This window comes from Leptopilina boulardi, unplaced genomic scaffold (genome assembly GCF_019393585.1).
Source record: "Leptopilina boulardi isolate dan_hultmark-lab unplaced genomic scaffold, ZJU_Lbou_2.1 LbouV2_219, whole genome shotgun sequence".
NCBI lineage: Eukaryota > Metazoa > Arthropoda > Insecta > Hymenoptera > Figitidae > Leptopilina > Leptopilina boulardi.
Window position 1 is genome coordinate 109731 of NW_026137773.1, and position 16354 is coordinate 126084.

Consider the following 16354-nt stretch of genomic DNA (forward strand, 5'->3'; position numbering starts at 1 on the left):
AATTGCTGGAGCATTGCAGCAATATTGCGTGTTATGTCGGTTTGTTAATTTTTTTTCCCAAAAAACTATGAAGCCATCGTCGTAGTCACGACCGCCGTCACCCTCACCATCTTGGTAGTAAGAATATACCCACCGCTGGGAAGGTGATGGCGGTGGCGATGAGTTTGCCGGTAGTGGAAGCTACGACAATGGTGGTGGCGCCTCGGGATTGCCACGACCGGCAACTCCATGTGAGTCACCCACTTACTGCCGGCGGTGGCTCCTCATTATCTTCAATTGGGGGGAGTTTCTAGAAGCTCATATTCTCTTTAAAAAAAATATTATATTTTATATTATACACTACCGTCCGAAATTGTGCGAACGCTTACACCGCGAGTCATTGAAAAACATACTCGCGTGAAAATAAAGATAACTCTGAGAGAAATTAACGTAGAGACTTTTCCCTTATAGCGTTGGAAAGCTTATTAAATTTCGAAAAAAATGATACCTATTTGAATGAGATTGCTTAAATAGGTTTAAATATATCATGTTACAAAGTTGAAAAAATAATTGTAATTTTTTGCTTATTTCCTACCTTGACTTTAACCTCTTGCATGGTCCAGGAAAATCGACGAAAAAAATTGTCCTTTAACACAATTATTCTTTGAAATCTAAGCTTTCAGTAGATATGTAAGGGGGCTTCTGGATAAAGCGTTGACTTTAGCTATATCCAGAAGCCCCCTTACATATTTTTGATTGCGCAATTCTATTTTTGCAATAAAGAATGTTGAATTGAACACCCAAGGAATTTATTTGCACTATATTGTTTTTTACTCAGGAATGTTTATGCAAATAAGACCTGAAAATGAATCCTTTAAACAGATAAGATAGAAACTTTAGATAATTTTTGCAAGTTGAAACTTTTTAACAGTTTCGTTTATAACAATTGGAATTTAAAAATTGTTATTTAAGCTTTGTTTATCAAGGGATATTATTGTCACATGGAATTTTTATTAGCAATCTGGTGCGTATAAAAGGTAAGTCAAGTTCAGCATTGTTTATTAGTTTCTTACATAGCTTCAACTTGACAACCTCGAATGAGTAACTGTGAAGTGAAACAAAATTTTGAATTTTATCGGAACGAATTCAAGAGTCTCGAGATTTTAAAGATTTATTAGAAATATTTGAAAAATTAAGTCTTAACGAAAGTTTGTTTTCATACTCTGAAAAAAAATTACAGAGATTTAACTGACAAATTTGAAAAATTGAATATTTAATAAAAACATGAATTTCCAAAAATTAAATGAAGCAGGTCATGGTAACGTTTATCTTGCAAAGAAAAAATTAAGTGAATTGGAAGTGAATGAAACGTACATTATTTCGGATTTACATCTCGTAAAAACCAGATTTGGTTATCGAATTGTAGTGGACATTGGTAAAGAATTTTCAGTGTTTTTACCCAAGAGAATTTTCGATGTCATTAATGAGGATGAAAATCTATTAGCTCATTTAAAAGAATTGTCTGCAAACAAAAAATTGGGCCTTAAATATCTTGGAGGAGTTTATAATCATATTGAATTTCTGGAATTGTAAAAAAAACAACAATGTCTTATATGCCGAGAAATCAACTGATTCTTTCAAGTACATTTAATTTAAATTCATCATTTACTAAACAAGTTACGATAGGAGTACAAATTGTCAATAAAGGGGAATTAAATAGTGTTTTAAAATTTGATTCGAGCCATCCAAGAAGCAGTGTATTTTTCAATCTGAAGGAGTGGACAATTTTTAAAAGTCATATGAAAACGATCACATCATATTTTAATGGAAATGAAACCTCGACGGATATTATTAAGTTTGGAAATTTTCAAATACGTTTTGGAATTTTTTTGAAGGAAAATACAGTTGCCCTGGAAGATAGAAGAAATGAAAAATCATGTTATCCATTTATTATGAAAGAACCATCTTTTAAAATTTTGGAAGATCTTATTTCGTGTGTTGATCAGCGATTTGAAGATTTATCGTCTATACGTTTGAAGAAAATGTGTAATTTAATTGTGAAATTTATTACAGAAGTTTTGTGGCGTAAAAATGTTTTCAGTGAAAAAGAAATTGAAAATTTTATTCAAAAAAATTATAAAAAGTTAATCATAAAAATGGAAAGAAAATATGATTTTACATGTTTAGAATTTAAGACATTATTTATTGACATTATTACTTTTGATTTAAAAAATTTATGCAAAATATTGTGTGAAATGGTTACTAAGATTAATAGAATTGGATCTACATTAATGTGAACACATTGTACATAGAAATAAATATGCTTTTATTATAAATAAAAATTATTACATATCAGATTCATTTACCCAACTGTTATGTGTACTATCAAAACCTAACCATTTTACAAATAATTGAGAACCTCTCCTTTTAAGTATTTTTTCAACTAAATAAATATCAGAATATTTAACATTAGAAAGTTCTTGCTCGTAAAAACATCCACTGATTGGATTTTGTTGATAATCTTTTAAAAGATATGTTACTGGATTCGTATTCTTTACATGGCTAACAGTAAATATTTCTGTTGTCCAATTTGGAGTATAACCTTTTTCAAAAATGTGTTTAAATTTACTTATACGAACTTTATCTCCAACTTGAAATTTCCTTAATTGTCTATTAATTGTAACATTTTTCTTAAAAATATTTAACAATAAATGTCTTTCATTTTGATTATTTACATCTTTTGGTTTCATTTTAATAGTACGATGTTTAGTATTATTATATAAAGATATTAAATCACTTAAAATGTCAATCCACTTATAACTACCACGCAAAGTAAATTTCATCCACATTTTAGTTTTCAAAGTACGATTAAATCGCTCACAAATTGATGCCTTTAAATTACTAAAAGTAGAATACAGATTAATATTATAACGTATCATTAAATTCTGAAAATAAGAATTATAAAATTCTTTTCCTTTATCCACTTGTAAGTTTTTTGGTACGCGTCCTTTGATTAGAACCGATTCCATAGCTTTGGCTACAACTTCGCCTTTTTTAGTCATTACAGGAACAGCCCATGCAAACTTGGAAAATACATCGATGATTGTTAACATGTATTTGTAACCTTTATTTTCTCGCGCATAAGGTTGCATTTCAACGAGATCAGCTTGCCAAGTTTCATCAATGCCTCGAATGTCAACCTTTCTTCGTTTATAGTTCCTTCTAGCTGGTTTATGCAACTCTTTCACCAATTGTAGTTTTTCAGCAGACATTTTTAATCTTACTACTCTCGATTAGCTTCAAGTGCGCTCAGTCTGCTGTCCAATCGAGAAATAATCTCCTTGATGGAAAATATGTCCATATTTTTTTCAAAATTCATTTTTAGATTTTCAAACAAATTTTGCATAGAATTTTCTAATGTTGTAATTTTTACATTATTGTCAAGTATGTTGTTTTCCAATAATCCTGTTACTTTATAGATGTCGTTTGATTCAGTTTTTACAATTTTCTTAACAAGTTTCAAGTTGACTGCATCGTTTTCATTATTAGCATCAGCAACATTACATAGTTTTTTATTTTCCACATTAAAATTTCCTTCATATGTAAACTTAAAACCAAGTCCTGGAGGCCCGCGATTTGGAGTTTCTGTACTCTTAAACTGACGACCGAATATGTCGATACTCATCTTGTAAATGAGGTTGACTTACATAAAACTGAGTTAATAAATAATTCTCGCTTCACGTAATTCCTCAATTATAGATATAATTTCATTATTATGACTAGGATTTCCTGCAGTTTGAGAAGATAAAAGTAATCGCAAGCGGTCTACCAATTCATTTGGATCATCCCAATAAATTAAGTCAATATTTGCATTTTCTTTATCAATCATATACTGTGGTATTAATCCTCCACCAAGTCTCTTTTTTTCAGATTTTGGAGATGATAATTTTTTTGCAATAAAATTTTGAAATTTAAAACTTTTATTTTCCCGAATATTTTCTTCAGATTTATAATATTTTTTGTGCGCATTAGTTGAAATGACAATATTTACATAATTTGCTTGATCATATAAACTAATAAAATTTTCTTCTGGTATTTTTTTAAATAAAAGTTCAAGTAAACCCCTCGTTGCTGGATAAATTGCCTTGTTTATTATGATATTATTTTCTTGAAAACTTATAGGTGAATCACCAATCATTAACCTTCCTTTAGCTAATTTTCGAACACCATATATAATATCTAAGTCTTTTTTCTTTTTGTCCAATAAATGCAAATAATCACTTATAATTGTTTCCTCCACACTATCTGCTGAATTTATAGTTTTTGAACTATGTATACTGTTATCTAAAGATGCAGTTTTAAATGACATGTCATTATCATCAATGTCATTTTGACTTATGTCAAAAATGTCTATTTCTTTCAATTCTTCTTTCAATCCTTGTTCATTTTGTATTTCTTTTTTGTTTTGGTGAATATTATTTTTAACTACTTCAAATTCGTCAGCTAATTTTTGAATTGGAGTCACTATTGGTTTAAATGTATTATTTAGTGATTGTTCAATTTCTTCTTTACCTAATTTAATCAATTTATGTTTGCGTCGAATCGCATCACTTGCTTTAGCGATTTCACTCAAAATATGTTTTTGCTTTCGCAAATTTTCTACATGTGAAGGAGTCATGTTGCTTCTTCAAAGAATGCAAAGATACTGTCTTTTTATTATATTAGTCCTCTAATTTTATGAAACAATCAAAACACTTTCTATATCTACCCTGATTAATTTCACTATCTTTATCAATAACCAAAAAATCATGCTTATTTTTCCAACAAGAAATACACATGTCTCTAAATTTTGTAAATGACATATCTGTATTAACATGATCATCATATATATGTTTGAGGTTCATTTCATCTTGTCTAAATAAAATTAATAAATTTACATTGTCTCGTATCAAATGTTTTGGAATTCGAGCATATGTCTGGCATAAGTAGAAACAATCAACCGTCTTGTGCCGACCCATTGAAAAGAATGCTTTAATGTTATCTTGCTTCTCGCACGCGACATCATCAAATATAAATATTGAGTTAGGTCGTGCTTCACTAGGCGCCACAACATTTGCATGCTCATTATATGGAAAATATTCTACACCTTTTATTGGCTGTAAAACATTTTCTAAAAATTTATATTTTGGTTGATTTAAAGATTTTGAAAAAACATAAACATTTTTAAATCTTAATCCATTTGGATGTATTAAAAGTGCAAGTAAAGCATTTGTTTTTCCACAATTGGATGGCCCACAAAATATTGCTCGAACACTATTTGGCAATAAATTACCATGTCGCTGTTTTTTTTCACTTTTTTCTACTACTGTATCAAAATTTATGACAGGTAGTTTTACATGTTGTGTTTCAAACTCCATCTTTTTACAAACTAAAACAAATTCTATAAATACTTTGTTTATATAGGAAAATATGTTAGTTTACTTCCAATTCTTATAAGAATATGATTGTGCACACAGATAAAAAACGAGCCAGTTGCAAAAGAACTTTGAAAGGGATAAGACGTGGTAAAGGATTTCTTAATAAAGTTATAAACAATTTACCAGTTGAATTACACATTCCTGGGTATCAGTATTGTGGTCCAGGAACAAACTTAGAAAAACGTCTAGCCCGTGGTGACCAAGGAATCAATCCTTTGGACACAGCGTGTAAAGAACACGATATTAGTTATTCTAAAAATAGTGAAAATATTGAAGCTCGAAACGCTGCTGATAAAGTACTTGCAGAAAAAGCTTGGAATCGCGTTTTTGCACCAGATTCTGGAATTGGTGAAAAACTTGCAGCTTACGCAATAACAAATACAATGAAAGTGAAATCTAAATTAGGCATGGGTTTAAAAGAAAAAAAGAAAAGTATAAGACCATTAACTACATTAAGAAATATTGTATCAGCAGCTAAAAAAACCATGAAATCAAAAGATAATAATGTGAATGCTGTTATTAAATCGGCTTTGCTTGGAGCACGCGTAGCTGTAAAAAGAGCTGGTGGAAAAGGAAAAGTAAAACAGCCACGTATTTTACCAGTTACACCTAAAGTAGGAGGTGTTTTACCTTTGCTTATTCCCATTTTTGCGGGTTTAAGTGCGACAGGTGCACTTGCAGGAGGAGTTGCTGGTGTTGCAAAAGCTGTGAATGATGCAAATGCTGCAAAACAACAACTTGAAGAAAAAAAACGTCATAATGAAGTAATGGAAGCTATTACATTAGGTAAAGGACTTTATTTAAAACCTCACAAGGAAGGATTAGGGCTTCATTTAAAACCAAACAAGAAGGGACGAGGACTAAAGAAAAAAAAAGCTCAGAAAGATCTAAAGTGAAGCTACCACATCGTGCATTAACCAATGTTGATTTACTTAAATTAACAAAACGATTAAAAATTCTGAATTTTCGAGGAGTTTTTATGCGTAATGAACTGCCATTAACTGGTCCTAAAAAATGTGAATCAGGAATAATAAATTTGGATGACAAGGATGGTCCTGGAACTCATTGGTGTGCTTATAAAAAAACTGAAAATAACGTTATTTATTTTGACAGTTTTGGTAATCTTCGTCCACCTTTAGATTTAAGACAATATTTTGGTGTTGATTACATAATGTATAATCATAAAAAATATCAAAACTATGACACATTTATCTGTGGACATTTATGTCTTAAATTTTTATCTAATCAATTAAATACTCGGGACATGTTTTTACTCCATATAAAAACGTAGAAATTTATTTTATATGGTCAGTTATTAATGTAAATTGATCATGAACGAATCAATTATAGTAACTTTGACAGGAAACTCTTCTGTGTTGGAATCACAATTTTTTCCACCGATTGAATTGTCGCCTATTAAAAATTATGTTCTTGGTCTGGTTGAATTTTTAACTTATAATTCAATTCCTAATATTGATATTGGTAAAAATAAATTTTACGCAGGTGGAATTGAAGTTACTATACCAACAGGAAGTTATGAAATAAGTGATATTGATAAAACTTTGAGTTTTATGCTAAAAGATAAAGGCATTAATTTTAAAATTAAACCTAACAATAATACCTTAAAAAGTATAATTTACTGTGACAAAGAAATTAATTTCATACCTAACGACTCTATTGGCAGCTTGTTGGGATTTTCTTCACGAAAATTAAATGCTCAAGAATACCATGAATCTGATCAACCAGTATCAATAATTAAAATTAATTCCTTGCGAGTGGAGTGCAGCATAACTACAGGGGCATACATTAATGGTGAAAAAGTACATACAATTCACCAATTTTTTCCTGTTGTTCCACCAGGATATAAAATAGTAGAAGTACCAAATCACGTCATTTATCTGCCAGTCTCTGTCAAGACAATAGGTCATATTCAATTGCGAATTGTTGATCAAAACGGTCATTTGGTTAATTTTCGAGGAGAAACCATAACAATTAGATTACACATCAAGTCCCTTGGGTGATGGGTATTGTTTTTAATAACAAAAATAAGATTGGTTACGGTTATAAAACGAAAACGCAATGTCAAAAACAATTCAGTCAACGGAAAATTCTGAAGAGATTAACACCTCAAAATCTGCAGCTCCTGAAAAATCTGGGACTAAAGGTTGTAAAAAGAAGAGAACGAGTAAATTAAAGTTATTCTGTACGTGTGTATGTGTATTTATATATCGCACTATTATTATTTGCTATGGAAGAGGAAATATTAAGTATTGAAAAACCAATCATTTTCGATGAGTCTATTGCGCATTACGAAGTGCATGCGCAGCAACCATATACATCATCAACATATAATAATAGTGACGAAATTCGAATCACTGTCCAAAATCAAGACCATTGTCTACATCCAAGCAAAAGTTCGCTTCATATAAGTGGAAGACTTTTAAAAAATGATGGAACAGCTGTAGCAAACACTTCTATAATTTCCAATGGGATCTGTCATTTATTTGAAGAAATAAAATATGAACTTAATGGTGTAGAGATTGATAAAAATAAAAATGTAGGTCTTACAAGTTTAATGAAAAATTACGTTTCATTTGATGTTAGTCAAAGCAAATTTCTTGAAAATGTTGGTTGGTTGGAATTTAATAATGATAATAGCACATTGACTAATCCGCAAGGTTACTTTGATATTTGCGTACCATTAAATATGCTTTTCGGTTTTGCGGAAGATTATCAAAAAATTATTGTTAACGCTAAACATGAGCTAATTATTATAAGATCGAGAATTGACTCAAATGCAGTTTTTCAAGTTGCACCTGTTGAAGAATTCAATATAGTTATTGAAAAAATTGAATGGTTGTTGCCTTATATCAAATTGTCTGATGCTCGAAAATATAAATTATTAAAGTATATTGAAAAGGATCCATCTATTCCAATTAGTTTTAGAACTTGGGAATTATATGAGTATCCTTTACTACCGTTGACACAGAAGCATATCTGGAGTGTAAAAACTTCAACACAGTTAGAAAAACCTAGATTCATTGTATTAGGATTTCAGAAAAACAGGAAAAATAATACTCTATTAAATTCAAGTTACTTTGACCATTGTCAAATATCAGATGTAAAATTATTTTTAAATTCACAAAGTTATCCATATGGTAATATGAATCTTAATATTAATAGAAATCAATATTCTATGCTTTATGAAATGTATACGAATTTCCAAGCTGTATACTATGGCAAAGAATCTCAGCCACTTTTAACAAAAAAGGAATTTTTGCAATTTGCCCCCTTAGTTGTAATTGATTGTTCTAAACAAAATGAATCGTTAAAAAGTGGTCCAGTTGATATTCGTTTAGAAATTGAGTTAAGAGAAAACTTTCAAGGCAACACTTCAGCATATTGTTTAATTTTGCATGATCGCATCGTTGAGTATAAACCATTAAGTGGTATTGTAAAAAAGATTATATAATTTTGTTAAATTAAATAATTAATTAAAATTTTAAATAATTGTAATTTTAATTATTACTGTAATTTTATTATGAATAAAAAATAGAAGAAATTCTTTTATAATTTCAAATTAATTAATTTTTTAAATAATTGTAATTTTTAATTAAATTAAAAAAATTAATTACTTATATTAAAAATACTTGTTAAAATGAAAAGAAAGATCAAAAAGTACTCTTCATATGTAACTAATTCAATACTACGTTATGTGAATGAATTTAATCTGATGTTTACGTATTAAGTCGCACTCGGCCTTGTGTAAAATTTGTCGTAGGTCGTGTATACTTATAAGACATATATGTATATCACATACAATTAGTTTGCTTTATAATATCTTCTAATCATTTTTTATTATGATTTTATATTTAATTAGTAAGAAAAAATGTTATTATTATTTTATTAATAAAAACAGTAATTTTAATTATAATTGTACCTAAAATGAAGAAAAATAAAAAGATAAATAAAACTTGCAAGTTTTTAATTTTATTTTACACGGATATCCAAATTTTTTTTTATAAAGTTATTTTTATAACATATAATTTAATAAATTATTAATATGAATTATTATTTTTAAAATTTTTTTTAAAAATATAGTAAAGTAAGCATAAATTTTATTTAAAAAATAATTAAATTAATTTTTTAATTCGTTTTGTAATAATTAATGAAATAGTTTCTCAATAGGAAAAAAAGAAATATTTTAAATAAATTGCTTATTATTAAAACTGTACTCTATAAAAAATTATTTTTATTTATAATTAAACACACAGGAATAAAATATTTTTGTATTTTATTTTATTTTATATGTTCTTTACAAATATAAAAAATAAGTGTAAGAATTTTGTATAAGAATGTGTATAATGTGTATAAGAAAAAGAAGAAATAATAAGTAATATATAATTTTATACATATAATAGAGTGTAAAGTCCATTGACTTCTAAATATTATTTCATTTATTCTTTATTCTCCTTTTCTTCTTCTCCTCTCCCCTCTTCAGGCATACGTTGCTCACCTACGCCTTCTACTGTATCACCATCGCCAATGCCTTGAGCCCCCTTCCCTTCTCCCGCCTCTTCTACTTCCATCGGTTGCTCTCCTGTATTAGAAGCAGCTGGTTCTCTCTCGCCATCCTCCACAATATCAATGCCTTCGTCCTCCTCGCCTTCTTCTGTTGTTTTAACGTCCATAGGTTCCTCGCATTCGGACTCTGCATAATTATTTAAGCTGCTTTCTAGTTCCCAAATTAAATTATTATTTTCTTTTTCAGCTTGCGTGACATCTTGTTCTTCATATTCCGCTAAGTGACATTCTTCAATTTGAATTTCTAAATTATTACAATCAAAATCATTTAATCCATCGTCCAAATTTTGAGGTGAAAAATGAGCAGGAACTTCTAAATAAGGTTTTTTTTCTAAATGAAACGATGAAGGTCCTGTTTTTTTAACTTCAACTATTAAATTATTATAACGCAAGTAAACGTTATCATCATCCGTTTTATTACAAAAACAACCATAGTTATGGACAGCTATTGTTATCATTAGAGTGTCCCTTAATTTTGAAATATCAATGTCTTCCGTCATCCATTCTGAAGGAATGTCTACTGACATTTCAAAAGACGAGTAAAAGTCACCACTCTGTAAAAAAAAATATTATTTAATATTAAAATAGAATCAAAAATAATTATTTATATATTTTCAATTAATTTATTTAAAAAATGTTATAGTTGTAACTTTTTATTATTTAATTATTTAATTATTTTATTTTATTATTTATTTATTTTACTTTTTTAAATAACTTTACTTACTAATATATCTTCGACTGTAAATCCACGTCTCTTGATAAAATATCCCTGCGGTGTTTTTATAATTTCGGCTTTAATTCCTTTAAATAATAATGTCGTCTTTCCATCAGGAATTAAAGATCCGGTTATTATTTCTTTCGCTCGCATTGCTATTGGAATTATGCACAATTTCTTAAAAGTTTGATGATTTACACATGAATGAAGCCAAGCTGAAGGAGCAGTAATTCTAATTGATACCCTTGTGTACGCCATTTTTTTTATTTCTGTAAATTAATTATAACAAAAATTTTAAGCCTTAAATAAGCTTTAATTTTAAAAATTCATAATAAAAATTTTGAATATAAATGTTCTTTAAATGAATAATTCAAATAAACAAATTAAAAGTTAATTAAAAAATTAATAAAATCCAACAAATAAATTAAAAACTTCAGTTAAAATATTTAAAAATTTAATGAAAACCAATAAATATAAAGTTAATAAAATGAAATTGTTAAATCAATTGAAGTCAATTAAATAAAAAATTAAGAAACTTATATTTAAAAAATCAAATAAAAAAAATAATACATAAAATTTATTTAATTATGAAGAAATTTATTAAAATTTATGAAAGAATTAAATAGTTTATTAAAATTTTATTTAGTTATTAAATAATTTATTAAAATTTATTTATTGCTTTAATCATATTTATTTAGTACTTTTATTTATTAAATAATTTATTAAAACTTGTTAATTTGAGTATTATTACTTATTGACATTTATTTATTATTTTTGTAACATTTATTTATTAATTTAATAAATAAATTTAAAATAAAAATTTTAAAGGAGGTTTTAATTTGTAAAATAAAATTAATTATTAAATTAATGTATGAAAAATTCTGTTAAATAAAATAAATTTTACTGTTAAAATTAAATAATAAATTCAAATTAATTTGAAATTTTGCTTACAATTTGCGAAAAAGGCACTAGAAAAAATCACAAAAGCACAATATGTTTAGTTCACTCAACTTGAATGCACTTTATGTGATTTAATTTATGTGGTTGTCACTTGTATAATGAAGCTCCCTTGCATCAGCCTTCTTTTTATACCCAAGCCAAATTGTTTATAAAACTTGAGACAAAGATAAGCTGGTAAATTGAAACAAGAAGGTAGAGTGTGATATGATTCTCGCTTTGATGGGGTGTTTCTTTTTTATATTGAGAAACAAAGATAGCTGTATATCATGAATTTCTTTCTTTAAATTAAAATTTTTTAATGTTTTTTGAAACCCCAAGGTAGTGTATCTGTATTTTTAGGTAATAACAGTCTTTTATCATCATGCCAGCTTAAAACTTTTTTTTTTTGTTTCAGAGTATATACATCATGCTTTTTACTTTTTATTAAATGTTGTGTTTTTATCAAATTTTTGAAATTGAAAAGTGATTTTTTATAGTCTTGAATTGTAATTTTTTTTAGTGTTGAACGTTTGACCCCTTTTGCTTTTTTCTTTTCATTTTTTTCACCAAATACTTTATATGTATATAGTTTTGAGCGTAATCCTATAAATTCTGTTATAATTTTTCCATTGCATTCGTCTTTCATTAATCCCAATACTTTTTTGTTTGCTAATGGAATTCCATAAATATTATCTTGTGGGTAATCAGATGTATCAAAAAATTTTAAATCTCGTTTAATAAAATCATAAATATTTGGAACATTAATATGATAAATTAAGCTGTCCGTATCAGTGTAAAGTAATTTGGACTTTTCGCCAAATGTTCTCTTTATATAATTGTAGTGAAAATCATAAGTATATAATTTAGAAACATCTAAAATGCTAAATCCAACATAGATTGGTTTATTAAAATTAACGTGTAGTTTATTGAGCTCTATAATAACCAAGTTTTTATCAAATATATTGCAGCTATGAAAATTTGGTTTACCAATAAGTGCTTTAGCTCCATATCTACCCTCCCATTTTGTAACTATTTTAACATCTTTATGTTTTCTTACATTTTCCATTGTTTTTCCAAAAACTGAGTTATTCATTAACTTATAAAAATTTTTTTCAAATACATTAGTAGATTTCTTTCTCAATTCTGTATTCAAATCAATATACTGTCTCAACCATTGTGATTGCTTAAATTTTAATATTCTATGAATTTTTTTTAATTTCATTCCTAATCGTATATAATATTTAAGATTTTTGTAATGGATAACATATTTTTCTTTAGGATATAAATTAGTTATCAATTTTGGTAATTTGATGTCAGTATTTGGAGGCACAAAATGTTCTGGACATAAAGGCAAATCTTTGTGTAAATCATGCAAATTTTCCGGGTAATCTAGGTCTACTTCTAAAATATAACCATAAGCAGCATCATCCGCAATTTCAGATACATCAAAGTTTATTAAATTTGTTTCCCATTGAAAATCTGAAAGCGGTAGAAATTCACTCATTCCTGCACCGTATAAATTATTTACATCAAAGTACATAATATATGATTCTTCAAGATTTTTGTTAAAATCTGTTTCCATAAATCTGTTATTTGCTTTTGCATATCTGTTTGAACATTGAGAAACTCCACCCCTGATACCCTTTTCCAAAAAAAGCACCATATCTATATCAGTTAATAATTCTAATTCTATTTTTGTTAATTTGAGCATTGCATCAAATGCAAGCCCAGGTGCAGTATAATAATGTAAAGGGTCTAAATTATAAGCAGATAAACAAGTTTTTCGAAAATTTTCAAATATGTCAGCTAAAAGTAAGACATCTGTTTTTAAATACAAGTCTGAATAATCACCCAAACTTTTTAAATTAAAGGTGGTCCAAACTTTACAAGCATGTAGATAATCATCTTCTGAAATATATGAATCATTTAATTTAGAATAAAATGATTCTTTTTGTGGTAATTGATTTTCCTGTAATTTTTCCCAATTATTAATATATTCGTATGGGAAAACACCTTTTCTTGTTAATAAATTAAATTCATTAATATTGTTACAATATTTTTCTGTGATTTTCTTTTCATCATTTTTAAGAAAATTTGCCAATTTATCCAAACTACTGGGCATAAATCTGAAAGAATCTAAAAATCTAAAGCACACATTTTTTCCATCTACATATTTGGTAAAAGATATATATTTTTCTTTATTTATAGGTAAAAGCTTAACACAACCTTCGAAACTCGTACATAATTCTTTTATAAAAAAATGAGCATCATACCCTGATAAATTGTGAAAAATTACTGGAATTACATGCGAACTTTTGTAATTTATATTACATCCCTGATGGGCAGCACCCCTGTATTTTCCTGTGAAATGATTGTGATCTCGACATCTAATATCATTAATTTCAAATGATTTTTCGCAAATGTAACAATTTTCCGAAGTATGAAATTCTAATTCTTGTTGAAAAGTTAAAGGTTCCATTGGAACTATTTTTTTTAGATAAAAGTCAACAGAATTTGCGATATCTTTCAATTTATTTATAAACCAGGTAATGCAATCCTTTCCTCTGTAACTTTCAAATATTGAAATTGTGTCATCAAACTCACATTTTAAATAGAATGCAACACTGTGTGAAACATGTTTATTATATGCACCTGAAACTATTTTATTATCATTAATAGGTTCTAAAATGCTTTCAGTGTCAGCATACACAACAAATGGAACTTTTTCTTTAAATCTAAAATTTTTAAATTTTAAAATGTTGTCGTTTTCATTTGGTAAAATTACTCTACATGTGTTTAATTTGGTACAATCAAATTTATGCTTTTCTAGTGAATATTCATATTTAAAATGACATAAGCATCTATCACAAATCCAAATTTGACATTTACTTTTTGTCATTTGTGATTTAACCAACCGTGACAAGTTACGAATCCATGCAAAATGATAAAAATTTGTCCCATTTTCATCACTATTATCAAAAACAGCATCTAAATTATTAATCATCAATAAGTGAATAGTCGGTTTTTCAGAAAACTGTTTACTTATATATAAAGGAACTATTTCTTGTTTGTTGCTTTTAATACTATCCAATCCATAAATGTTTATTCTTAAACTATTCATTTTTTCAAATTTTGGTATATCTGACAAAGCAATAGGAAAATTAATGCCTTCGTATTTTAATAAACCTTTAAAATCAGGATAAGAACTGGTAAGGTTTGAATTATTGTCAACAGGATATAAAGCTGATATTATTGACCAAAGAAAGCAAAAATTATCTCTATTTTTAATATTAACAACAGCTTTCTTATTTCTTATAAATTTTGGTAATTCTGTAAAAGTACTGAATCCACCTTGTAAAGGTGCATATCTGTTAATATTTACTATTAAATTTATAATTTCTTTCAAAGACCACCCTGATTCTTTTGCATTAAAATCTTCAACTTTTTGTGAAATATATTCAATTGTATTATCAAAGAACAATTCAATGTCTGAAGAATGAAGAATAATTTCATTTTTTGTGTTAAAAAATTTTTTTTCTTCAATAATTTCACCATCGCTCGCGGTTGTAAAATTAGCTGTAAATATAAAATTTACTTTCAAGCCATTGTTTTTCTTCAATGCATTTTTTAAACGATATTTAATTAAAGATCGTGAATCCTCTAAAAATTCAAATAAATCTTTATGTTTTAAATTAATAATAACTCCCGTTCTCACTCTTTTTTCAAACGCTGATTCTAAGTCTTCCCATTTAATTCTGGTAGATTTCTTATTTTTATTTATTTCAATACCTTTACCTTCTTTTTTTGTTTGCTTTAATTTTTGATTTAATGTTTTCAAAATTCCTAGAGTGGCTATTATCTTATTTTTATCACCTACTGTTAGGTCCTTCTTTACTCTTAAAAGTTTATTTAAAACAAGAATATTTTGTGAACCCAGTTTTATCCACTTTTCAATTTCATTTAAAAATTTGTTATTATTTTGAATTGTATTTACAGTCTCCAGAGCACTTTCCATAATTTTAATCATTTTTTGGCAATTAGAATTCATCTTTTTTAAATAAAACAAGAGACACTTGTAACTATTAACAACCACTTTTTAAATGGTAATTTATACAATCTCATACAGAGCTTCGATGAAAAATGACTGCAAAGAACAATAAACAATTTCTTTTTATACTGCCCTTCACGTTGCTGATAAAAAAATAGTTGCCTGGAAAAATTTATTGTTAAAAATATATATATCACATACCTTTCTTTGCATCAATAAATTCCATTACCGTCTTCAAATTTTACACCGCACATAACGCCACGCGGCATTTCAAATTTCAAACCATGCGACAGGCTTCTCATAGTCTGATAAGAAAAAAATAAACATGTGGTACGCGATATATTGAAAACAAGTTCCATATGACATACGCTACCGGCATCTACATTACATTATATGTATATATATATAATGTATTATTACAAGACAAAACATTTGTCTTATAATCAATTAAAAATGATACATTTACTGCAAATTGACCTAACATTTTATCTTTTACATTGCATATTTCTTATAATAAATGCACTCATATTATGCATATTCAACACTGTTTTATCTATCCTCTTTAAATCGGATGCACTTTGATCGCAAGAAAAATTCCATAGAAAGTGTTAA

At 27.4% G+C, this 16354-nt stretch overlaps 1 protein-coding gene across 1 annotated transcript; it reads right to left on the reverse strand.

Moving 5' to 3' along the window:
• Nucleotides 1-9913: 9913 nt before the first annotated feature.
• On the reverse strand, nucleotides 9914-11013 carry LOC127279595 (uncharacterized). Its single transcript, XM_051302034.1, has 2 exons — nucleotides 10765-11013; nucleotides 9914-10594 (listed from the first exon to the last, which is right to left on the reverse strand). Exons 1-2 carry the CDS (start codon nucleotides 11011-11013, stop codon nucleotides 9914-9916), a joined length of 930 nt encoding a protein of 309 aa, XP_051157991.1.
• Nucleotides 11014-16354: the final 5341 nt, after the last annotated feature.

Excerpts from the sequence above, each read along its gene's own strand:
- LOC127279595 (XM_051302034.1), bottom strand. The coding sequence starts at position 11,013 with ATGGCGTACACAAGGGTATCAATTAGAATTACTGCTCCTTCAGCTTGG. Across the intron at positions 10,595-10,764 it reads TTACAGTCGAAGATATATTA|AGTGGTGACTTTTACTCGTC; the intron begins GTAAGTAAAGTT and ends TTTTTTTTACAG.